Raw genomic sequence first — 20,627 nt, 5'->3', positions numbered from 1 at the left:
GACCGGATATTTGGCATATGGCCTTTCGATTCACCCCGCTGATGACCGAAATCAGAGATGGCAATGATCGAACTTTTGACCCAACCGCTACTAAGCAGATTACTCTTTCTTTTTTTTTTTTTCTTTTTTTTTTTTTTCAAATACATAGTCGCATGTGAGCAACTTTTGCCTTGATATGATGTCATCAGTGACATATTGAATTAGCTCGTCATCCCCATTTCAGTTTCTACTTGTGGTTCAATGGTCCAGGAGCTTCCTGTAATACCACTCTGGACGCAAAAAGTTCCATACGTCAGTGTGCCTACCCGTACGAAATTTTTAGTTAACATGAATAAGTTACCTTTATCGATTCCATAGTCTATATGCCGTACTTTCGTGGTCGGTATGTGTTCAGGCAGTCTGACACGTTGATGCCTGTTGAAACTTGCGAAAATGTCTCTCGATTCGAGTGCAACGATCTGGCTACGATAAACATCAAACGTTCCCTTTAAAAAAAAAAAAAAACATCTGACTGCCATAGTACTATAGCCTTTATGCATTTTGACGACCCCAATCATCTCTCATCATCTGCCAGTGACATCATTTCCCTTTCTCCCCTCCACTTAAAAACGAGTCGCCAAAGACGAGACGTATAGGAATAACACAGTGGAGAAAAAGTCCACAGTAACCCATTGATCAGCAAAGGGAAAGAATAAAGAGCCACTGACAGCAATTTGTGTGACGGGTTCTAATAAAACCAGTACGTCACGCGGGTGCTGTTGCTTGTCACCAAGACGTGGAAGATAACGATGACGAGTAGCTTGTGGAAATGTCGAACATTCAAATATCGTTATTCAGCACATGTCCCCGCTGTTGGATTGATTTGAGTGATCTTGCTATCCTTATACAATTGATAAACTTATCACTTTTCACTCTGTACTACTAAAACCTAAATCATCCTTCAGTTGTCAAATTTTAGAATTTTGACGCAAAGGACGGATCCAGCAGTAATAGCCTACTTTGAAATAGACAAAACCCATTTGTTGTGTCTAACTAGCTGATCACTTGCTTGATCCCTAACTAGAAAAAGGTGAGATTATCCATGCACTGATTAACTCCTACAATGAGGATTAGATTAAGTGTTGAGCACATGGTTTAGTTCTGCACTTCTGCTGGCATTATTGTTTTGTTTTTTTTTAGTCCAATTTCTTATTTATTGCCTGAATTTCTAGTACTTTTATGTTATCTCGTTTTGACTTCAGTGGTTAAAACACTTCCTGTTCTGGCCCATATCAGAAGTTTTAATCATCAGCTTATCAAGGGATTGCCAATTGCGCTGTATCTTGCCATTACAAACCAGTTGACCCGAACTTCACGTAGCTATTTTATCTCGTTCTTCTAATGTTTGTAAATTATTTTTCCAGTCTGTTACAGGTTTATTGCCGCTTCTTTTCCCGACGCAAGCGTTAGGCAGCGTTTGACGTCGGCGATAACTGCTGCTTACACCACCTTACGGTTTTGATTGCACGCTACTACATTTCTCAATACTAAATAGCAACAACGTTTCAATAATTGTCAGAAAATTGAACTCGATTTTCCTCTATGGAAGAATGAAATATCATTTTATTTCGTTTAGAAAAAATCTCCGCGCTCAGTTACGAGCATTCTTTGGAAAATGCTTCAAATTTTAATGAGATTTGAAACGAAGGGGATGTCAAATGCTGGTTCCTGCTTTTTACCATAAAGTAAGGGACCGACGAACAACATACAGATTGAAGAGACCACTGATCGCCAAATCGCCACATCCTAGACGGCAACGTCTGTTTGTGCCACAGTGGAGAAGGGGCAGTGCCCTCACCAAGTGATTGTTCCTTTTCGATCTAGTCGTTAAGAACTGAAAGTTGTGACTGTCGCTTTATTGCTTTGTATAATTTTGACGCACAAGCTATCGTTCATTGTATTGTACAAGTGATGGTAGATTTGTGCCGTCAACGACTCCCTTATCCGTTTCAAATCAATGGGATTGCTGTAAATTCAACAGTTCCTCACTCACCACATTTGCCAATGACATGACGGACTGTTTTCTGATCCTGATACCCACTCCTTCCAACGAAATGGTACTATGGACAAATACCCCAAGAGTATATCATCCCATTTTAAATTTGTTATCGTTTTCCTTTTACCTACCATAAAACTGGTGGTCTTGTGTGGCAGCGCAAGCCTAACCTAGTCGCAACAACTGATTCAGTACAATGTTATTTAGTCTACAGCCATATAGTGATGTCGAGTCTTTTAAAAGCGATGCGATTAAAGCATCGATGTTGGAGACCAATGGAGCGAGGCTAATCGGACGCACCCCTCGGTCCTCTTTATTCCCCTTCTCGTCCAGGACTCTAGATCGTACCTTAATAGCTCCTGCTGCACTCCCTCAGTCCTTTACCCATTGCATCCCAGTTCGCCCTCCTCCCCCACGCCTCCTTTTCTTTTCACCGCGGCTTGCACGCACGTACCAGCGTTCGCCGTTGTACGGAACATATCGACACACACACACATCACACACAAGACGCTGTTTGAATGAAGGATAGGCTTCCTTCATTTCTTCTTTTTTTTCTTTCTCTTAACCACCAAGGCATTCGACTTCCTTTTGGATCCCCGTTTTCGCTTGCCCAGTCGCGATCGATGAGCCGCAGTCCAAGGCTTCTATACCAATCAGATTCCCATGTTACAGCCGACAAGTAAAATTTTTTTTTTCTTCTTTTACCCAGCGCCATTGTTGCCAATTCATCAGCATTAATAGATCGCCATAATTAGAAACACAGTAATCTAAACAATATTCACGCGTATTTAATAGCCGTCTGATAAAAAGTCTGTGTATCCGTTCATGTACTACATATGCGAGTTCAAACGACATCATAGTTACATACACATGCAGGAAGAACATAAGATTTCCTAGTGGAACAGTACTGGAAAGGTGGGCGTCACCAAGACGGAGTTCGAGGCAGGAAGGGGGGAGACCAATAATGGGTAGACGCAATATCAATTTGATGCGCGATGGGAGTCAAGAGTGGCGTTGTCCGTGTCGGCGCGGTGGCCAACTGATATCCCAGCCTATCGATATATAGATGAAGTTGAACTTGTCATAAAAAAATAAAATAAAATAGAATAAAATAAAATAAAGGATATAAAAAGAAATAGGCTATATCTAGCGTAGATGGTATACGAGCGAAAGAAAAGGCCAGTTGTTCCCGAAAGTTTTTTTTGGTTTTTTTTTTTGGTTTTTTCGAGTTCGAGTTCGGTGCTGAGCGTATAAGGTATATAGCCTAATATGCCGGTCGGTGGTGTCGAGGACCTGTAAAGAATATAAAAATCCTTCTTCTCGTTTCGTCGTCTTTCTCTTTCGTCCTTATGGTCGAATCAGATGTGATGGCGGAGAGACAGCGAGAGAGAGAGAGAGACAACAGGGAAAGATAGAGACTGGAGCTACTGGGTGCTGTTGTCGAAGGGAGTAACAAACGGAATCGACGGAATAGAAAGGGGGAAAAAAAAAGACGAGTGTCGAGTGTGGGACGTAAAAAATAAAAGAAACGAGAGACAGAGACACGAGAAAGAATGAAAAGAAAAAGGGAGAAGGGGGTGTGGGATAGTAGGAAACACCGGGTCTATCACATCAACGACTATGGATCTATATAAAACCCATAGAAGAACGATCTATTCAATCTCCCCTCATACTTTCCCGACTTTTTTTTTCTCCGCGTGTTACAGGCTGTGGACTGCCTTTCTTCCCTCCGTTCACCATTTTTTTCTTCTCGTCCCCCCCCCCCCACACGCCACCCTCCCCGCTTCTTCTTTAGATAGGTTCATTCTATATAGTATGTCCTCTTAAGAGCTACTGGCATTCACACCCTCCCCGTGTTGTTAGTCTGACCCGGGCTGACCCGTCCGCCCGCCCTAGGGTGCCCGAGAAACTGAACGCTGCCTTATAGTTTGCTCCGTTTCGAATTCACGCGCGCTTGGGGAAATTCATCGCCAATGAAGACAAGTATAAACATCAACAAAGCAAATACGATAGCGGCTACTGGGCAGACAGTCAGACACATCAACCGGCATGTTGCGATATACTTCTGTACCCCAAAGCCCCAAATCGATGGCTGAAACTGGGAACTAACAGCAGGGAAGAAAAAAATAAAATAAAAAAATGGGGCAGAGCGAATGACAAAGCCGGACATGAAACAATCAATCCCTCGTGTGAGGATGCGTGATGAAATCAAACGATTGGAAGGAAAGAACAAAGAAGGTATTGGAATGACGAAGAAACGAGTAAAAAGGGCGAACAGTTTGAATGATGAACAAAAGAAAAATCAAAAAGTATCGTCTGACGTAACGGAAAATTTCAGGCCATGTCGCCCGAAAGAAGATGCGGCTTTTTGACACAAAAGGAGATGTTGTAACGCCGACCGGTAGATTGCTTCTTCATTAGCTTATTGCCACCTCGATCGTCACCTCACAATGGTCCTCACATGGAAGTCGCTTGTTGTCTGAGCTCTCAACTCATCAATTCTTTGCTTTTTTGCCTCTTGGTCTCCCTCTTCATTCAATGGCGAAGCGCAGCGCGCCATGTAATGTCTACATACGACCGCCGTCAAGTCTCTTCAAACTCCTCACAGCATTGTGTTTTTGTCCCACCACCCCTCTCCCCGTTTCTTTTCTTAGCAAACAAACAATAATATCGACAACGGGGAAGACTCTGCACGTCGTATCATCGTTCACCACCAATAAAAAAAAATTTTGAAAGGAAAAAAATAAATAAATAAAATAAGATCTCTATTGCAATCGTACGCTACTCGACAGTTGTTCAATGGCCAAACCGGGTTGTGTGTCTACACAACGGTTGGCCATATCTACACAGTATCACCGCTTCCTGATTATATTTTTATTTTTTTTCTCCAACTTCCATTCACACTCATCATCGGTAGCTGCTCCACCGTCCTTATCGCACTATCGTATTGAAATTTCAAGGGGGATTGATGATGAAGATCGGCTCACTTGTATACGTCGTGTTGCATCCACGTATATCCAATACCTTCGTTCTCGTTTCCCTCACCCGACCGACGCAAAGTGGACGCCTTTTATATTGTGTATTGAATTTAGCGTGAAATATATTGGGGCAAATAAAACAAAAGAAGGCAGACGTAATATAGTAGTATTTGCGGTCTTTGTTTCCTATACTATGTCTCGTTTCGCCACTGAATATGTGTGGCAATAAAAATTTTTATTGTTTCATGTATTTTGTTTATATTTTTGTCTTGAATGAAATTGAAACAATTGCGCACGTACGGATCGGGGTATTTATACAGGGTGAAAAAAAAAGTATTGTGGACTTGCGTCCCGTGACTCGAGCGATGATGTCACATTGTCTTTCGTTGGTTCCGTCTTTTTCTCTTGTCTATTTATCGATTATTATTCTTGTGTTCTAAGTTGTTGTTGTTGTTGCTTTTGGGACGCGCCTGCTGTTTGTCTTTTCCCGTTAATAATGGAAGCAAGGGGAAAAATTCCAACACGGGTTTCGAGTTCCTCTCCAGCCCGACCTTTTTCCCTTTATTTTTATTTTTATTTTGTTTTTTCCCCCCTTCGTCCCTCTTGTATTTATTACGTTAAGGGACATATTTATTTTGCGTTCTACTGGTTTCAGTTCGAAACGAAGAAGCGGCAGGCAGGGTGGACGGGATGCTGGTTACCGTTGCCAAATGACAAAGAGAGACAGAGACACACACCAAAAGAGTCCAAACAACTCGAAAGAGACGAAGACGTTTCAACCCCATCCCTCGTGCTCGCTTCACAGTCCTGCGGTCGGTGCCATTGACGTCAGTCAGAGAGAGTTTCATAAATAGAGTTCTCTCAGCTGAGAGTGAGAGCCGAGAGAGCTCTTCCCTTTTGACTTGCCTGTCCTCGGTCGGCCCTTCCGCCTTCCCTTTCTTTTTCGTCCACAAAACTTTACCAACTCTTGTTCTACCCCCCCTTCCCCGAGTGGGAATTGGCATCGCACTGACTTCAATACGTAATAGCCTCCTCCCACCCACACCCACCTCCGTCCACCCTCGATTGACGCACCTCTTTCCAAAAGCCCGCCCAGCCTGCATATATACATAGCGGCCAACATATCCCAATTTGAAAGTCTCAGGTCCACGTCTATATAGTCCCATTGACGACTTGGGCCGATAGGTTAGGTCGATCATTTTGGCCTATGGCTCCCAAGTGATCCACTTGCCTTCCTCTTTCACCGTTTGTCTATATATATATACTGTATATAGACATATATATAGCTTATGCACATGTGAACCGTTCCATGAGAAAACAAACGCACTACGACTCTCCTCTGCCGCTCGCTGATCGCCTCTCTCCATCGGCCCTTATTTGCTGCAGGTGGCCGTGGCCTCGCAACAGGAAAAATTCGAAAACACCGCAGCAGCGCCTCTAGTGCTCTTAGCCTCTTACCGAATCGGCAGATTTGATTTTGTGGCCGACGTTCATTTTCATCATGCAACGCACTTGATTCATTCATTCCTTCATACGTATATAGAATCCTGAACCGTTTAGATTTCAATATCTTTCTTATTCGTTAATAGCGAGCAGGAGAAATAAGCATTGGGCATGTATAACTATACTAAACAATGCCTATGCGATTTGATTTCGATTTCCTCTTCCACCAACACAATCATTTGCAGCCTCCCGACCCATAATACGAACGAGGCTGATGCTGTCCAACGTGCATGTTAAGGAGGCGCGTCCAGCGCATTGGACGCGAATGACTAATGGCTTTCTCGTCAAAGCAACAATACGATTATGGCACAGGATTAGTCGGCATGGGAAAAGAATGCAGCTAGCCATCAAAGCTCGACCAGTTTGGCTCGACCGGACGTTACAGTTGCGCCGTAAGTCGACTGGCAGCCGGCCAACGGTTCCCCCATCTGCAGCAGCTACTCGCGCTTCCCGCTCGCTCAAACGTCCACATCTCTCCTTCGCCCTGTTATAATTTTGGGGCAAATTACTTTCTTCGGGCCAAGGCCGCGCAAGAGAAACTCAAGCCTGCCTTTCACGGAAGCATGGCAGGAAGACGGACGAGAAAGAGAGAAAAAGAAGAAGAGCGAGATAAGATGACGGGCAGCGCTGTTTTGGCAAACCTTGCACGCTCATTAAGGTAGAAATGGAAGCTTGCTTCTCAGTTAGCCTATTCGTGGGCGAAGAGTAAGAGAATAGACAGTAGAGGGTGACAAGCAAAATGAAGAAAGCGTTGGGAATGGACTTTTGTTTTTAAATATCCGTTTGCGGCCTAGCTTGGTGAAACGGGCCAGCTTACCGTCAGCCAGGTCCATTTCCTTTGACGCGAAGCACCAGCTACCAGCGCCCATCACTCGTTTTCTTTCCTAAATTTACGGCGCAACTTTCTCATTGACAAAGTTGGCATGGCGCTCTTCCACGTGGATGCGCTCATTTCTGTTTTGTTTTTTAATTTATTATCCTTTTCTTTTCCGATGTCCCGGCCAAACTGAAGTTTGCCATCATATACAGAGTCGATACAAACGGGGCACGTCAAAAGTCCAGCATTGCTGCTGGACTCTATACTTGATTACTATAGCAAGTCGTTTGGTTTTCAACAGCTAATGAGCTTCGAGCAAATCCAATGAAGAACAGATGATTCATTACTGTCCGGGAGAAAGAAAAATAAAATTTAATTCATTTAAAAGATGTGATAGAGAGAGAAAAAAAAAAAATAAGACAGGCAAGAAAAATAACAACAACAAACTTTACAAGAAAAAAACAAAAACACGCATGATCAGTAGTCACTCGAATCCCCCCTTGGTTTTGTCCTTTAGATTTATATGATGCCTGATTTTTATTCTCGGTGTATCGCATTTCGTTGTGATAGTTACGAATCAATTCAAAGCGTCATATTATATAACGCCATGCCTGACGCCGGACATTGGCTGCCATTATCTTTTCTTAAACAACCCACGATGCTGTCCCGCACATAAAACTTGATTTCTAGCATTTTAGTCGGGGAAACGAACTGGACCAACATACCATTCATACGTCGGACACTCCATCTAGCAAATAATTTCGTCTAGTGTAGACTTTGTTAGCTAAAGTGAAGCACTTGCAAGCTGACGTAACAGGAGGGGGCCGCATTTATTCAAAGTTTGCACGCAAGTCTCCGCAATGCCAGCCACAAGTTTATTAATGAAAATGGTGATAGGTCTGGAAGAGGGTAGTTAGCAGCATGTACAGTGTCCTTCAAGTGACAACATTTGCATTTTTTTTTTTTTTTTTTTGGGAAGAAGCCGCATCGCGCTAAAAAAAAAATAATCGGGGGAGAAATAAGACGAAATATCATGGACACATACTGTGCACAGTGCAGAACGAGTACGTGTCATGTTGACCTTACAATGACTGCGTTTGCCGTTGTGCAGCACCAAAAGCTGTAACCTAATAACACCAACTCGCCAATCGAAATGAAACACCTTGTTATCTGTCTTGTTCTGGTCTTATTTGCTCTTATCGCGGCCAATGTGTCAATAACGGGAAGGGTCAACATTTTTTTGCAACAACAAAACTCCGAGTCAAAGATGGGATTTCTGCAAAAAGAAATAAAAAAACTTGTTCATTCCGTTTCACTGGATCACTGTCAAAGTATCAGAGCTGCTCAGCTGCAAATGTAGAATAAGAGTGTCCGATCAATCCGAGTTATCTAACAAACACCCTCTGTTGATTTTGCATTATGTTTCATCACCTGGATCTCGGCTCGCATCGAGATCGATTGGAGCCTTTTCTCAGCAAAACACGAAGAATAACACAACAACAACAACAACAACAACAACAAAATGACTGATGTTAACACAGTGCGATAATTTCATAATGAACAGCATGAATATTGACTACCAAATCCTAGTTCCATTACCGTAATATCAATAAGGAAGAGCGACATCGAAGCCCTGTGCATCGTAAAGACTATAGCCTGCATTAGTATACCGAATGCGTTGTGCTGGAGACGGTCAGCTGCGGCACGGCTTCTATCATCTGCTGAAATGATTTAGTTTCAAAATATACATAATAACATCAACTGTAGATTGAGGCCATTGGATAATGCAGTACACAACTACATGCGATATGAAAGTATCGTGTACAAGAATTTTGAAACCCCGCCCAGCAGGTGGATATCGGGCGCTTGCGCGTTGACGACCAGCATCGGGATTGGCCGGAGAGGGCAAAAGGCACAACATCGCATGGTCTTACACACACACACACACACACACACACACATTCACACACTCAGATATACTGAAGAGACTAACACACATAGACGCTGAGAGAGAGAGAGAGAGAGAGAGAGAGAGAGAGAGAGAGAGGGTATAGTGTGTCCGAAAGGGTTTCCTGTTCATGTTTTCACCCTCCCGCCCCGACGTTCCATCGTAACTCCCGTCCTGTCCGCCCGCTTCCTATCTGGTTCACGAGCAAGTCGGACGGAGGGATGGCCTCTTGTACGAAAAAGGGGTGGCCGTATATGAGAAAGTGGGAGGTGGTAGGTTTGTGGGGATCGGGAATCGTGAGCAAAACACATGCGCCGTCCCGATGCTATATGGCCGTCATACATCCATACACATAGACGGACTGGCTTTAGCTTATGAACGCGGGCTGACACACCACCATCGAACGTGTGTATCTAATGTAGAGAGAGAGAGAGAGGGTGCGCGTAGAAGCGATGACGATATAGCAACACATACTGGACGAGGGCGGGAGTTAGTGCAGCAGGAGCAGTTTCGGGTGACTCTTTCGGTGGGTGGCGGTATAGTCCAGTAGTTGTGTGTGTGTGTCTGCATGTCAGCAGCGGAAGAACAAAACGAGAGCAAGTCGCTGAGGTTAGAGCCAGTTGCCCAGCGTTGATGATGTGAGCGCCTGGCATCGTAGAAACCTTCATTCAACATCCGTCACAAGCTCTCGCCGTACATTGTCGAAGCTTATTCCCCCTCCCCCCCTCTCTCTATTTGTTCCTTTCTTTCTCTGTCTTTTACGTTGTCTTTGATTATCGTTTCATCTCCCATTCACCTACTTTCAAACTCGGCGTCAACTCTGTTTTGTTTTGTTTGTTTTTTTCTGTTGCCCACCTTCGGTCGTAACGCTACCGCTTCTCCGCTGCCGCCCAAAATTCGACGGTGCGGGAACGTTGCCAACGAAAACGGAAAAACAATTTTTTTTTTTTGGGTGGTCAGGGTGGGCCAAACTGACGACGTCCTCGACGCAGGACAGTCGTCCGGCTCATTTGCGTTTTTCGACTTGGCCGCCTCTGGCTAATATTCGTTGTCGTGAAATAGATCCGTCTTACATCGAAATGTCGACGTGAATTGTGAATCGCCGGTGATCTAATCTGCAACCAATCCGGTTTCAGAACGAATCGCTTCCTTGTTTTTCGCAGAGTGCTTGTGCTTTCATCCTTTCATCGGGCACGGTCTCCTGGTGCCGCCAATTATTTCTTCTTTTTCGTCTTGTGACAGCTGGTGGAAGAACGAAGAGCAACCAGTAGGTTTGGCCGTCGGATTCATCGCCACACGTTGACGGGTGACATAGTCATGGAGGCCTCGGCCCAAGACGAGTACGTCAGCGACTTTGATTTAGAACATTTGGAAGAAGTGGTGAAGCGCGAGATGCTCGAACAGAGGCGTAACGCAGAGGCTGCCTACGCGCTTCACTATCAGAACCTGCAGCCACCGGTACAGCCTCAACCTCAATCATCTCAACCACAACCACAACAACAACAGCAACAACAGCAATCATCGCCAGGTGTGGCCCAGCCGCAGCAGGGGCACGTTGTGTCCCACCATTCGGCAGCATCGGGACCCACCAGCCAACAACCTTCCGCCCCTTTGAAGCATCAGCTTCAGGTAGGCAATTGTGTCTCATTTTCAATATATAGCCTCCTCCTCGTGCGTCTCCGCTAGAGTATGAGAAAAAAAAAAGAATGTTAGTGTGTTGGAAGGGCAGCAACAACAACAAAAATATATACATATATATAGTTGTGGACATCAATCAATCAAGAATATTTTTATCACCGAGTCAAGTTTGACATTAAAGTTTGCGAGTGACATATAAGCTAATAGATCGCGTCACGAGAAAACAAAATTGACCTCAGTTGTATAAGCAAAGCGATCAAACAAAGCGATAAGGAGATAGAAGTTTTCTTGATACAAGGAGCAATTGATGGATAGCTGCGTTGATAAAGGATTATTTCCCTATATAACAATCTTAACCCAATTAGATTACATTTGATCTACGCAATGGCTTATAGATGGGTAATATCAGTGCTCGACGTATCGATTTCATTGCAATACACGCCCTCGTGATGTTTATCCGTTATTGATTATCCACATTGTGACCAACCAAATGATCAGGCACCGGCGACTCCACCGGATACACCGCCAGGCCAACCTTGCAGCATCATGTCACCAGCATCTCCCTTTCAACATCAACATCAACAGCAGCAGCATGGCCATCACTCTCAGCATTCACACGTTCAACAGCAGCAACAGCAGCAACAGATTCAACAACAACAACAACAACAACAACAGCAAGCACAAGCTTCGGCAACCGTCTCAGCCGCTGCTGTCCTACCCCTAGGCCCAGGTTTGGAAGTCATCCAGCACAAAGGTATCAGCAAATCATTGAGCTCTGGCGTGCCAGTTTATCTTTGGAAACTTGTTATCCAATAAAACCTTGCCATGTCAGCAGGAATGAGTGCAGGCAGCGATGAATTCTTGTGGGTCACCGCCTCGATGCGTTACGGCAACGCCGTGCCACCACTTCAGATTCACCAAGAGCCGTTGGATTTGCGGCCGCAGGGATCGGAATCGCCGCTAGACGATCCTCACGCCGCGTGGGCGCATCACGCCAGCTTGCAGCACCAACAGCAGCAGCATCAGCATCAGCTGCAACAGCAGCAACACCATCAACAACAGCCACCGGCGCAACATCTACTGGGACGTCGAGACTCTTACTCGGAAGGTTCCCTCGCTGTGCATCTTCCCGGCTGCCATCCCGGCCAACATCATCATCATCAGGTGGGGATTGAATCTTATAGATCCTTTATTCTGGCCGTTTTCTGAGCGATCCAGAAAAATATCGAGTGATATTCAATGACACACTTGGCTTGGGAAACAAGATGGCTGGCTCTTGTTGGCGATGTGAAACTGTTGAGGGGTGTTGGCAAATGTTCTGCTGCGTGAGGAACTTGCCAGTTGGTGGTTGGGCTTTGGCCATGATCGCCGTGTTTGCTCACTTGCTCAGCTTTACCCCCGGTGTCAGAATCCTTGAACTTTCTCAGTGATAGGGAATATGTACTGCACATATACTGGATCTCTCTTCTTCTCCTGGTCACTCAATGCCAGTTAGACTTTGCGCCTCTACATTGTCCTTGGAAAAACTATTGGCCGTCATGCTTATTCCTCTATCCCTTTTCTAAATTCCTTGCACGCTGACATAGCGTTTGTTTGTTTGTTTGTTTGTTCGCTATTTTGCTTTCGTTCTTTTGTTTCGCTTTTTCTTGTTTGCTGTCCGTGATGGCGGTTTTGTTTCTATTTGCAATTGTTTCATTATCACCGCTTTCTTCTTCAACACCATTCGCTACGCACCCGAATGCACCTCTTATTCACACGCGGCCAATCCGCCACGCCAGCCAATAGCAAAAATAAAAATAAAAAATAAAAATAAAAATGCCCGGCGATTTCAAGCCGTTTGATCGATTTATTGATTGGTTGATTTTGGCTGCAGTACAAGAGAAACAAGTAGCATTTTTCATTGACTAATTGTTCAATTGAAACGATTGCAATAAATGGCGGATAGGTACCACGTGGCTGTGGCTCGAGTTCTTCTAGCGCCAGTTCGACGTCCGGTTCAGAAATCGGTGGTCCCAGCAGCAATGGCGGCATGATGGTAGGCCTGGGTCCGAACTCGGGAGGAGGCGGTAGCTTGCATCATCATCACCACCATCATCATCATCACGGTGGTTCAGGGGGCAACGACCTGCTCGACGACGACGCACTCATCTCGCTCTCGGTCCGTGAACTCAACAAGAAGCTGAACGGCTTTCCACGCGAGGAGGTCGTCCGGCTCAAACAGAAAAGGCGGACGCTGAAGAACCGCGGCTACGCCCAGAATTGCCGTTCCAAGCGCATGCAGCAGCGTCACGAGCTCGAGAGCGCCAACACCGTCCTTAAGGTAATTTTACTGATTTGACACGTCTAAATAATAGCCGCCATTGGCACATGTTTTGCACCACCGTAATCACTTTGGGCCTTTTACGTCGACATCGTTATCCATCGCCTAATATTCAATGAGCTCTCTCTGAATGACGCAATCAATGCTGCTGTCTAACAGCTTACTATACGAGTATTGGTAACCGCAATTGCGGGTAGTTGGGAAATCTTTACGAACACAATTCGCCTTCGACATGTGTAGTTTTTTAGCCAGATGACTTGGTAACAAAAGTCGCAGCAGAAAATCAAACAGAATTCCAAAGCAGATATCTTGTTGCTTCAACCGAAACGTCGTTGCCAAACGTGAATCGCTCCTATTTGCACCCCGATTTCGAGCTGTGAATGTCGAAAGAAGAAGAAAAGGACACATTTCAGCTGTATAGACACACAGCACATAATATACAGCATATACTAAACAGAATATACTATTCCAGAAAAGGAAAAGGAAAATCAAGTGGAACGAAGCTGGATAACTTTGTTGGCGGATCGGGTTCAACAGTTTGAGGAAAATCATTGAACGTCACAATAAAGGAATGGAAAGAAATGCGAACGAGGGCGACGGCGATCGGGTTCACATGTCAGCGGACCGCGTCACGTTAGTATACCAGTTAATCACGAGGCAGTGTATTGTACACACATCACAATGGCCACTGATACTACACACTGGCTGCTGAACGCTGCACGTCAACAGAACGTTCAACTGATACCCTCCCCCTCCCCCGCGAAAAAAAAAAAAACGGGAGGCGATTCGTATAGTCGACCCTGATGTCGGAATACGTCAGCTGTCGTGGCATGGTCGCATCGAATCACATTAGACCGAAACAAAAAAACAAAAAAATCCATGAATTCACTAAATGTATTTTTGATAACCAAGATTTCGGGTGGAATTTGGTTTGCGCAGAGATTACAAGTGGCCGACGATGACCGTGTGTCTGCGTTAGTGACGGTAGAGCGTGAGAACTGGGCCGATCGGAGGCGCGACATGGCAGCGATCCGGTCGCCACGACGACAGCCGTTATAGGGATCGCCTATTTCCGTTTGGCTTCGACCGACTAGTACCAACAGACCGACACTTTGATGCCGTCTCGTTTCATTTCGGCCCGTCATCTCACCCCTGTTTCCATGCGCTTCTTCAATTACTTTGTTTCTGTCCGTTTCCTCGTTGTCTCTGTCTCTCTCTCTCGCCCTCTCTACGATTTGTGCACGTTGGCTGCACGTTTCTGTCGTTGCGTATCATCACAAAGCGAATGTAAGGGATGCGGCCGCAAACAGAACGAGGGCCAGAGTTCATTCCACTTTGAATTTCAATGGCTGTTCTAGCCGTGTCAATTAGGTATGGGGTTTCTTGTAGGGGAAAGTGATGGATCACGATGGTAGATCGCACGGCTCGAATGATGAACGCTACCATTTCCATTATCTTCTTACCGTATTTTTTTCATCTGTTGTTTTTGTCTGATTTTTCATGTCTCGATTGGATATCTGCGTCCTTGCGTTTGATCCACTCAGGCCGAAATCCAACGAATGCGCTTAGAACTGGGCCGAGTGGCGCAAGAACGGGATAGCTACAAGCAGAAATGCGACGCCATCCATCGTCTCAACCAGCAACAGCAGCACAGTCACCCACATCAAGCGCAACAGCAGCAGCCCAAGAGCGCCAGTACCCGAACCTCTGGCTCCCAAATCAACGACGGTCCAACTAATTACTACCTGTAAAACGAGGCAAAGATAAAACATAAAAAAATAACCAAAACAAAAACAAAAAAACAAACAAAAAAAAAGTCGCTAGACGAATGAATTGGGTTTCTCCTGCTTCTACCTTTAATTCTATACATACAATTGATGCGCTGCGTGTACATATTACATTGCGTACAGATATGAAGTATAATGACAGCCGTGGTATTTGGTGCCACTGCAGACTATTCGCACAGATTAGCATCCACTTAACAAGAACCTTAATAATCTGACGTTCTTCATCCGCCCCTCCCTTTTTATCACCTGCCCTGTTTTTGATCCTACCTCTTTTACCTGTTATCTCACGGCTTGGTTCTCATCGTCATTTCTTATCTATTATACACACACTATAGATGGCGGCCCCCTACATCCCTATATGCTACATCTCAATCATTCATTCATTGTCGCTGTCAACGCAACTGTCAATGATGTTTAGTTGTATCAGTGGTCTGATATGATGTTGCCTAAATGACTGTGCGCGTGTGCCCCTTTCGCTCACCATTGTATCTATTAAGAATTTTTTATCGCTTCCTCTATGGCCTGAAAATAGAGGAGCCGTTGCCTATCGTATGTGTAGAAGCCCTTTAGTTGTCTATAAGTGCGGTGCATTTAAAACTGTGCGCGTTCAAGGCTAACCTATCGGCAGCTATTTGACCGATGAAGTTCATTATATCGTGTCCTTTTTCAAACTTTTCCCCGATTTTATCTCACTTGTTTGTTTTGTTTGTTTTGTATGTTTTTACGGGAAGTTGGGAGAAGGGGGGATAGTTTGATTCGGCTTTTATTTGTATTTTACACGATGACGTGAAGTAAGTCGTACAAAAGTGCGTGCCCGTTTTGCAGCTCTAAATTAGACCTTGATACCGACACAACTATGTTGTACCCCCATTCCTCTTTTCTTCTGTTCATTTTTCTTTCCCCATTTTTTCTTTTTTTTTTTTTCTTCACATTTTTTCTTCCTTCTATTTTATTTTATTTTATTTTTTATTTTTTGGTCCGGGTTTGGTTATTGAAGCTAATCAGGTATTCCAAGTTGGTCTTCTTCTTGCCTGTGCGAGGTCAGCAGCTCGTTGTCGAAAACCTTCCTTGCCATACACGGCTGGGATCCCTTTTGCTGTTACTCTGCCGGCCTCGCTGTCACAGCCAAGAAGGGAGCGAGCCAGTCAGGCGAAATGGTCAGGGGGCGAACGGATGGCGAGAAGGAAGAAGGGGAGAGGACAACGGGAACGGGTAGAAAAAGATACACTGGTTCCTATCGAGCTCGTTGCGTATTGAAAACAAGAAAATGAAGTCAATTGTGTCAATTTCTTCGTCGACCAGAAATCATGGCCGGTTCACTTCTTGGCCAGCGCACAGCACACATTGGTTTGCTCTATACCAATACCGATGACGCGTGAACTTACAACACGATGGTCTGAATCTCAAATCGTCTTCTCTCTCGCACTCCTCCCCATCTTTTTTGAGCATGTAACACACGCACCTGTTATTGCTCGCCATTTCCCTCACAAACCTTCCATAGATCCCAATCATGATTTCCCCCCTTATTTCTGATTTATTCTTTCGACATTTTTCCGATTTTTATTTGTTATTTTTTATTCTTCACTTCCTTTATTTGTTTCTTTGTTGTCCAAGCTTCACCTTCTGGAACGTCAACATTGTCAAAGCCGGACACAATTTTTTTCTTTTTTTCTCGCCCTTTCCTTTTCTTCTTCATTTTCTGTGATAGTTTGATTCGATTGTGTTATGCTTCGTTTCGATCCGCTTGTATACTCGCCACAATTTATATGTTGACATCATATTGACTCTTTATCCTTTTGCCGTATATACTGTAACGTGATTTTGCAATGTCTGGTTATCCATTGCAGGCTGCTTTTTGATCCCGGTGGATTGTTGAATCAGTCGAAAAGTGGGCAAACTGAGAACAGGAGCGGTGGGTGCTTTTCAAAGTTATATGGATGAATGCAAACAAAAAACAAAAAAAAAAAAAAAAAAAAAAGTATGCTGTTACATTTATTAGCTTTCGACTCTGTTGATCGGCTTCATATAACATCACCTCCCAACCCGCTCACTAATCCGTTGTTGTTAAGACATTCCACGATAAGCCCATACAATTACGCGTGTAGGCCTACAATAGCGACGCTGCGGTAGCTATACACTTAGGGGGGAGGGGGAAATAGCGGATCGATGCAATCAATCCCATTGTATCATATGTTGAACATTTGCATAAAGTTGTAATTCAGAAAGACAAATACTGCAAAAAAAAGAAAAGAATGAAGAATTACTGAAAAGGGTGGATCGCTATTGATCCTTATTTCACGTAGCCTCTCATTTATTATAAATCCTTCTGCGTACGTTTAATTTTCGTGCAATTTCTTGGAACTTTTTTTGTTGTTGTATCCAATTGGAATTCTCTACTGAAAAATATCGAAGAGACGAACCATCGGCTTGTTATGTAAACTCACGTCATTGCTGTTTGGTCTCGTTTGAAGAATATGCCGGTTGTCCTTCATTCATTGATTTCTTTTGAGTTGACATCCATTTTTTTTTTATTTTAATTTTTTTCTTTTCCTAATCGCAATAGTCGGCAGTGGAGAAGCCATTCAAAGGCCTCCTTCTTTCTGTTGATTGTCTGTATATGATGTGATTTTTAAAACTCTTTTCATCTTTACCAATCTGCCCATCGAATCACAAAAACCGTTACGTGTATTTCCTTCCACCTAGTAGCCCATCGTGTTTCCCCTTTGTTTGGCCCTCTCTCGTGTGCTGGTGACTATTGCTATGATGAATGGTGATGCTATGTTCATTAAATGGCGATGGTGACAAATACTCTAAAGTTCAATAAAGAAAACTGTTGACCTCCGTTTATACTCGAATGGCTTCCTCTCAAATGAATTGCAGTTCCCATGTTCCTGTACGCCCCCGCTGCTTTTCAAAGCAGGCGATTCGGACAATTGAACGATTGACTTACTCGCACCACTTTTACTCTTCTAGTCTTCTACGTTGGACCACCTACAACTACCGTACGTGTTTCCTACCTACGCGTTGCGCCGTTGATTTATCTTTCCGTTATCGGAGACTAGCAAGCGTCCACAGTCGTACAATGGGCTAAGGATGGGACGAGGTTATACCAAGGTAGAAGATCTCCTGACCGAGAATCCGTGAAGCAGACCGAGAGAGACGGGGAAAAGAAAAAAAAAAACGCCGGGGAACAGCGATCAACAATCCCCTGATCATCAAGAGCTGAACCGTGTTCGTTCTATATGCATAGCTAGCGTAGCAGCGTACACGCACCATCACATTTGCGGTTGCATTGTATGCAGCGGAGAGGATGTCAGCCAAAGTTCGGCAGACAACAAGAAGGCCGGAGGGCACGGAAGGGGGAGGAAGGGGGGGGGGATAGCCAGGAGAGAACAGCGTAGGGACGAAAAGAGATCGTCGCGATTGGCCACGGAGATCAATCTGTAGAAAGGAATCTGTGATGACTGATGAAAGAAAAACGAAAAATGACGAAGCACGAGACACGAAGAGAGAGATTGAGAGAGACGGAGAAATATTATTTTTGCGACGATATTTGTGTGGCGTTTCGAGAAGGAAGAAAGCCGGTGAGGCCGTGAGCACTGCCCGCGCGAGATGGGCAAGCGCAGATAAGCTCGTTATAATTATCTTTTATCGGCATGGGGCTTTAACCCTTTCGCTCTATTGTGTCCGTTCCACAGTCTCTCTCTCTCTCTTTTTGGCCTTATCTTCTCTCGTGTTCTTCTTTCCCTCTCTTTTTTTTTGTTCTTCTTTTTTTTCTTTTCTTTTTTTTTACTCTCGACCCAGCCAACACACACCAGTTTGTATACGTAATTAATTGCAGTCGAACAATGTCCGCCGAAACTGAAGCGATCAATAACACAGGAACATTTGTGGCCAGTCACGATCGGGATCGGCTCGTTGTCGTTTCGACGGCAACTGCCATCGGATGCCGTGCCGTGTTTACGACTCATTTCACTCGGCGATTTTTGGTTGTTTTCAGTTTCATTTCTCAGTCTTCTCCTATATATAGCCGTCTTCCTTCTCTTCTTCTCGCCTAACTCACAAAAAAGTCGTAGCAAAACATCTTCCGACATCTCCCGGCCTTCCTAATTAAGGGGGGTCAAGAAATTGTTGTCAAAACCCATGATTACAATCGAATGTGGCTGGCCAATTCCGATAGCAATTCTCGTCCCGTATCGAATGAAAAGTACAATGTCCAACACATAGTGAATGAGAGTCCAAAGCGAAATCGCCCTGAAAAATAATAAATAATAGAATGTGCTGTTAGTTTGTCGGGATTTGAAACTGCGGGGGGAGTTGGCCAGATGGCGACCGGTGTCGCCTTTCTTTACGCCGCGCTCTCATTCATCGCGAAGCTTACCATGTCGTCGAATTACACGGTTTCAACATTCGACCAACAACTGCGGGTCCCGCTGCGCTTCACGTTGTTTCTTTCCATGACGCGTCAATCAACTTGGCCATATAACTAAAGGGTCTCAACTCTCACGATATAACAAACAAACAACAACAACAACGGTAAGTGCATGATCGAAGAGTTCTCCATTGAAACGAATCGAAGTGAAATGCAGTCTGAGGAACAATGGCAAAACACCAATGTCTAAGGTGATAATAGTACACACATGACTTACTATATGATTTCGATAAGAGACATGGGCATCATACAGTTGAACCTGCAATGCGGGAGGAAGAAGAGGAGAGCCACTTGGGTGTTGGATGAAGTGGAAAATAAGAAGCGAACGGTTCAATACACTCGCAACGTGCTGCTCTCTTGTTGTTGTTCAGGTTTCCTTTTGGAATTCCAACTAGCGACCACAGTAGTAGCTAAAACAGCAACCAACAGATCCGATTGCTGTTCCTGCTTCGTTCTTGCTGCTCACTGGCTTTTAACCCTTGCTACATAACTGCAACTCTACTGCTTGCTGCTCCTGTAAATATCACTTTCTTTCTTACTCCTGCTGGCTGCTGCGGATCAAATCCAATAGATTGATCCAGCCGTCGCTGCTACCCGAACTTCAGGTTTTCGCTTACGGGTGTTGTCATATACGAGCTCCTTGGCTCATCGTAACATGCACGAAGAGGAACGAAGAAATAAAACAAAACATGAAAAAATTATTAAAGTAAGGAAAATATGGGGGAGGGGGATGCAGACTTTAAAACGAGAAACATTAATATCCATATCCAATACTCCTGTGCCCTGTCCACAACACACAACAGCAGCACCGCAACATCTTGTCCAATAAGTGAAATCGCCAGACGGCCAGAGGACGTATCGTCACGAAACTAACTGATTATGTTTGCCATTTAAAATTGAGTTACAAAATACTTTTTTTAAAACCCCTTTCAAGAACATTGGCATGAATTTGCTTTTCACGGTGAATTATTTAATATCATTTACCATTTAGATCGCAAGTTATAAAAATTGTACACGCCCAACGTGGGGCTCGAACCCACGACCCTGAGATTAAGAGTCTCATGCTCTACCGACTGAGCTAGCCAGGCTTACAATAGTAGCGCAAGAAAAAAAACCCGTCTAGTGGCTATTTCTGGGATCTGGGACGACCCATTTCTTTGGAAGCCTTA

General features: G+C 44.4%; 1 protein-coding gene, 2 long non-coding RNA genes and 1 other non-coding gene across 6 annotated transcripts; 2 read left to right on the top strand and 2 right to left on the bottom strand.

The window, feature by feature from the left end:
• The first annotated feature begins 483 nt into the window (after window positions 1-483).
• Window positions 484-2,252, top strand: LOC116930768. Of its 2 annotated transcripts, none has more exons than XR_006651600.1 (2): window positions 484-1,069; window positions 1,404-2,252. It is a non-coding gene; the product is annotated as an uncharacterized LOC116930768 (long non-coding RNA). The 2 variants fall into 2 exon arrangements; XR_006651601.1 differs by having other exon boundaries at window positions 1,242-2,252.
• A 5,892-nt stretch (window positions 2,253-8,144) lies between these two features.
• On the bottom strand, window positions 8,145-9,324 carry LOC116930769. Its single transcript, XR_004398552.2, has 3 exons — window positions 9,159-9,324; window positions 8,933-9,051; window positions 8,145-8,609 (listed from the first exon to the last, which is right to left on the bottom strand). It is a non-coding gene; the product is annotated as an uncharacterized LOC116930769 (long non-coding RNA).
• A 452-nt stretch (window positions 9,325-9,776) lies between these two features.
• Window positions 9,777-17,871, top strand: LOC116930767 (transcription factor MafB). Of its 2 annotated transcripts, none has more exons than XM_032938174.2 (5): window positions 9,777-10,910; window positions 11,418-11,673; window positions 11,755-12,083; window positions 12,865-13,239; window positions 14,784-17,871. In XM_032938174.2, the coding sequence occupies exons 1-5, from the start codon at window positions 10,599-10,601 to the stop codon at window positions 14,988-14,990; spliced, it is 1,479 nt and encodes a 492-aa protein (XP_032794065.2). In that variant the 5' UTR covers window positions 9,777-10,598; the 3' UTR covers window positions 14,991-17,871. The 2 variants fall into 2 exon arrangements, with proteins under 2 accessions (XP_032794065.2, XP_032794064.2); XM_032938173.2 differs by having other exon boundaries at window positions 9,785-10,910; window positions 11,752-12,083.
• A 2,602-nt stretch (window positions 17,872-20,473) lies between these two features.
• Window positions 20,474-20,546, bottom strand: Trnak-cuu. The gene has a single exon. It is a non-coding gene; the product is annotated as a tRNA-Lys (tRNA).
• Window positions 20,547-20,627: the final 81 nt, after the last annotated feature.

The sequence above is a fragment of the Daphnia magna genome, linkage group LG9 (assembly GCF_020631705.1).
Source record: "Daphnia magna isolate NIES linkage group LG9, ASM2063170v1.1, whole genome shotgun sequence".
In the NCBI taxonomy this organism is placed as follows: domain Eukaryota; kingdom Metazoa; phylum Arthropoda; class Branchiopoda; order Diplostraca; family Daphniidae; genus Daphnia; species Daphnia magna.
This window is presented reverse-complemented; position numbering and strand designations above follow the sequence as displayed.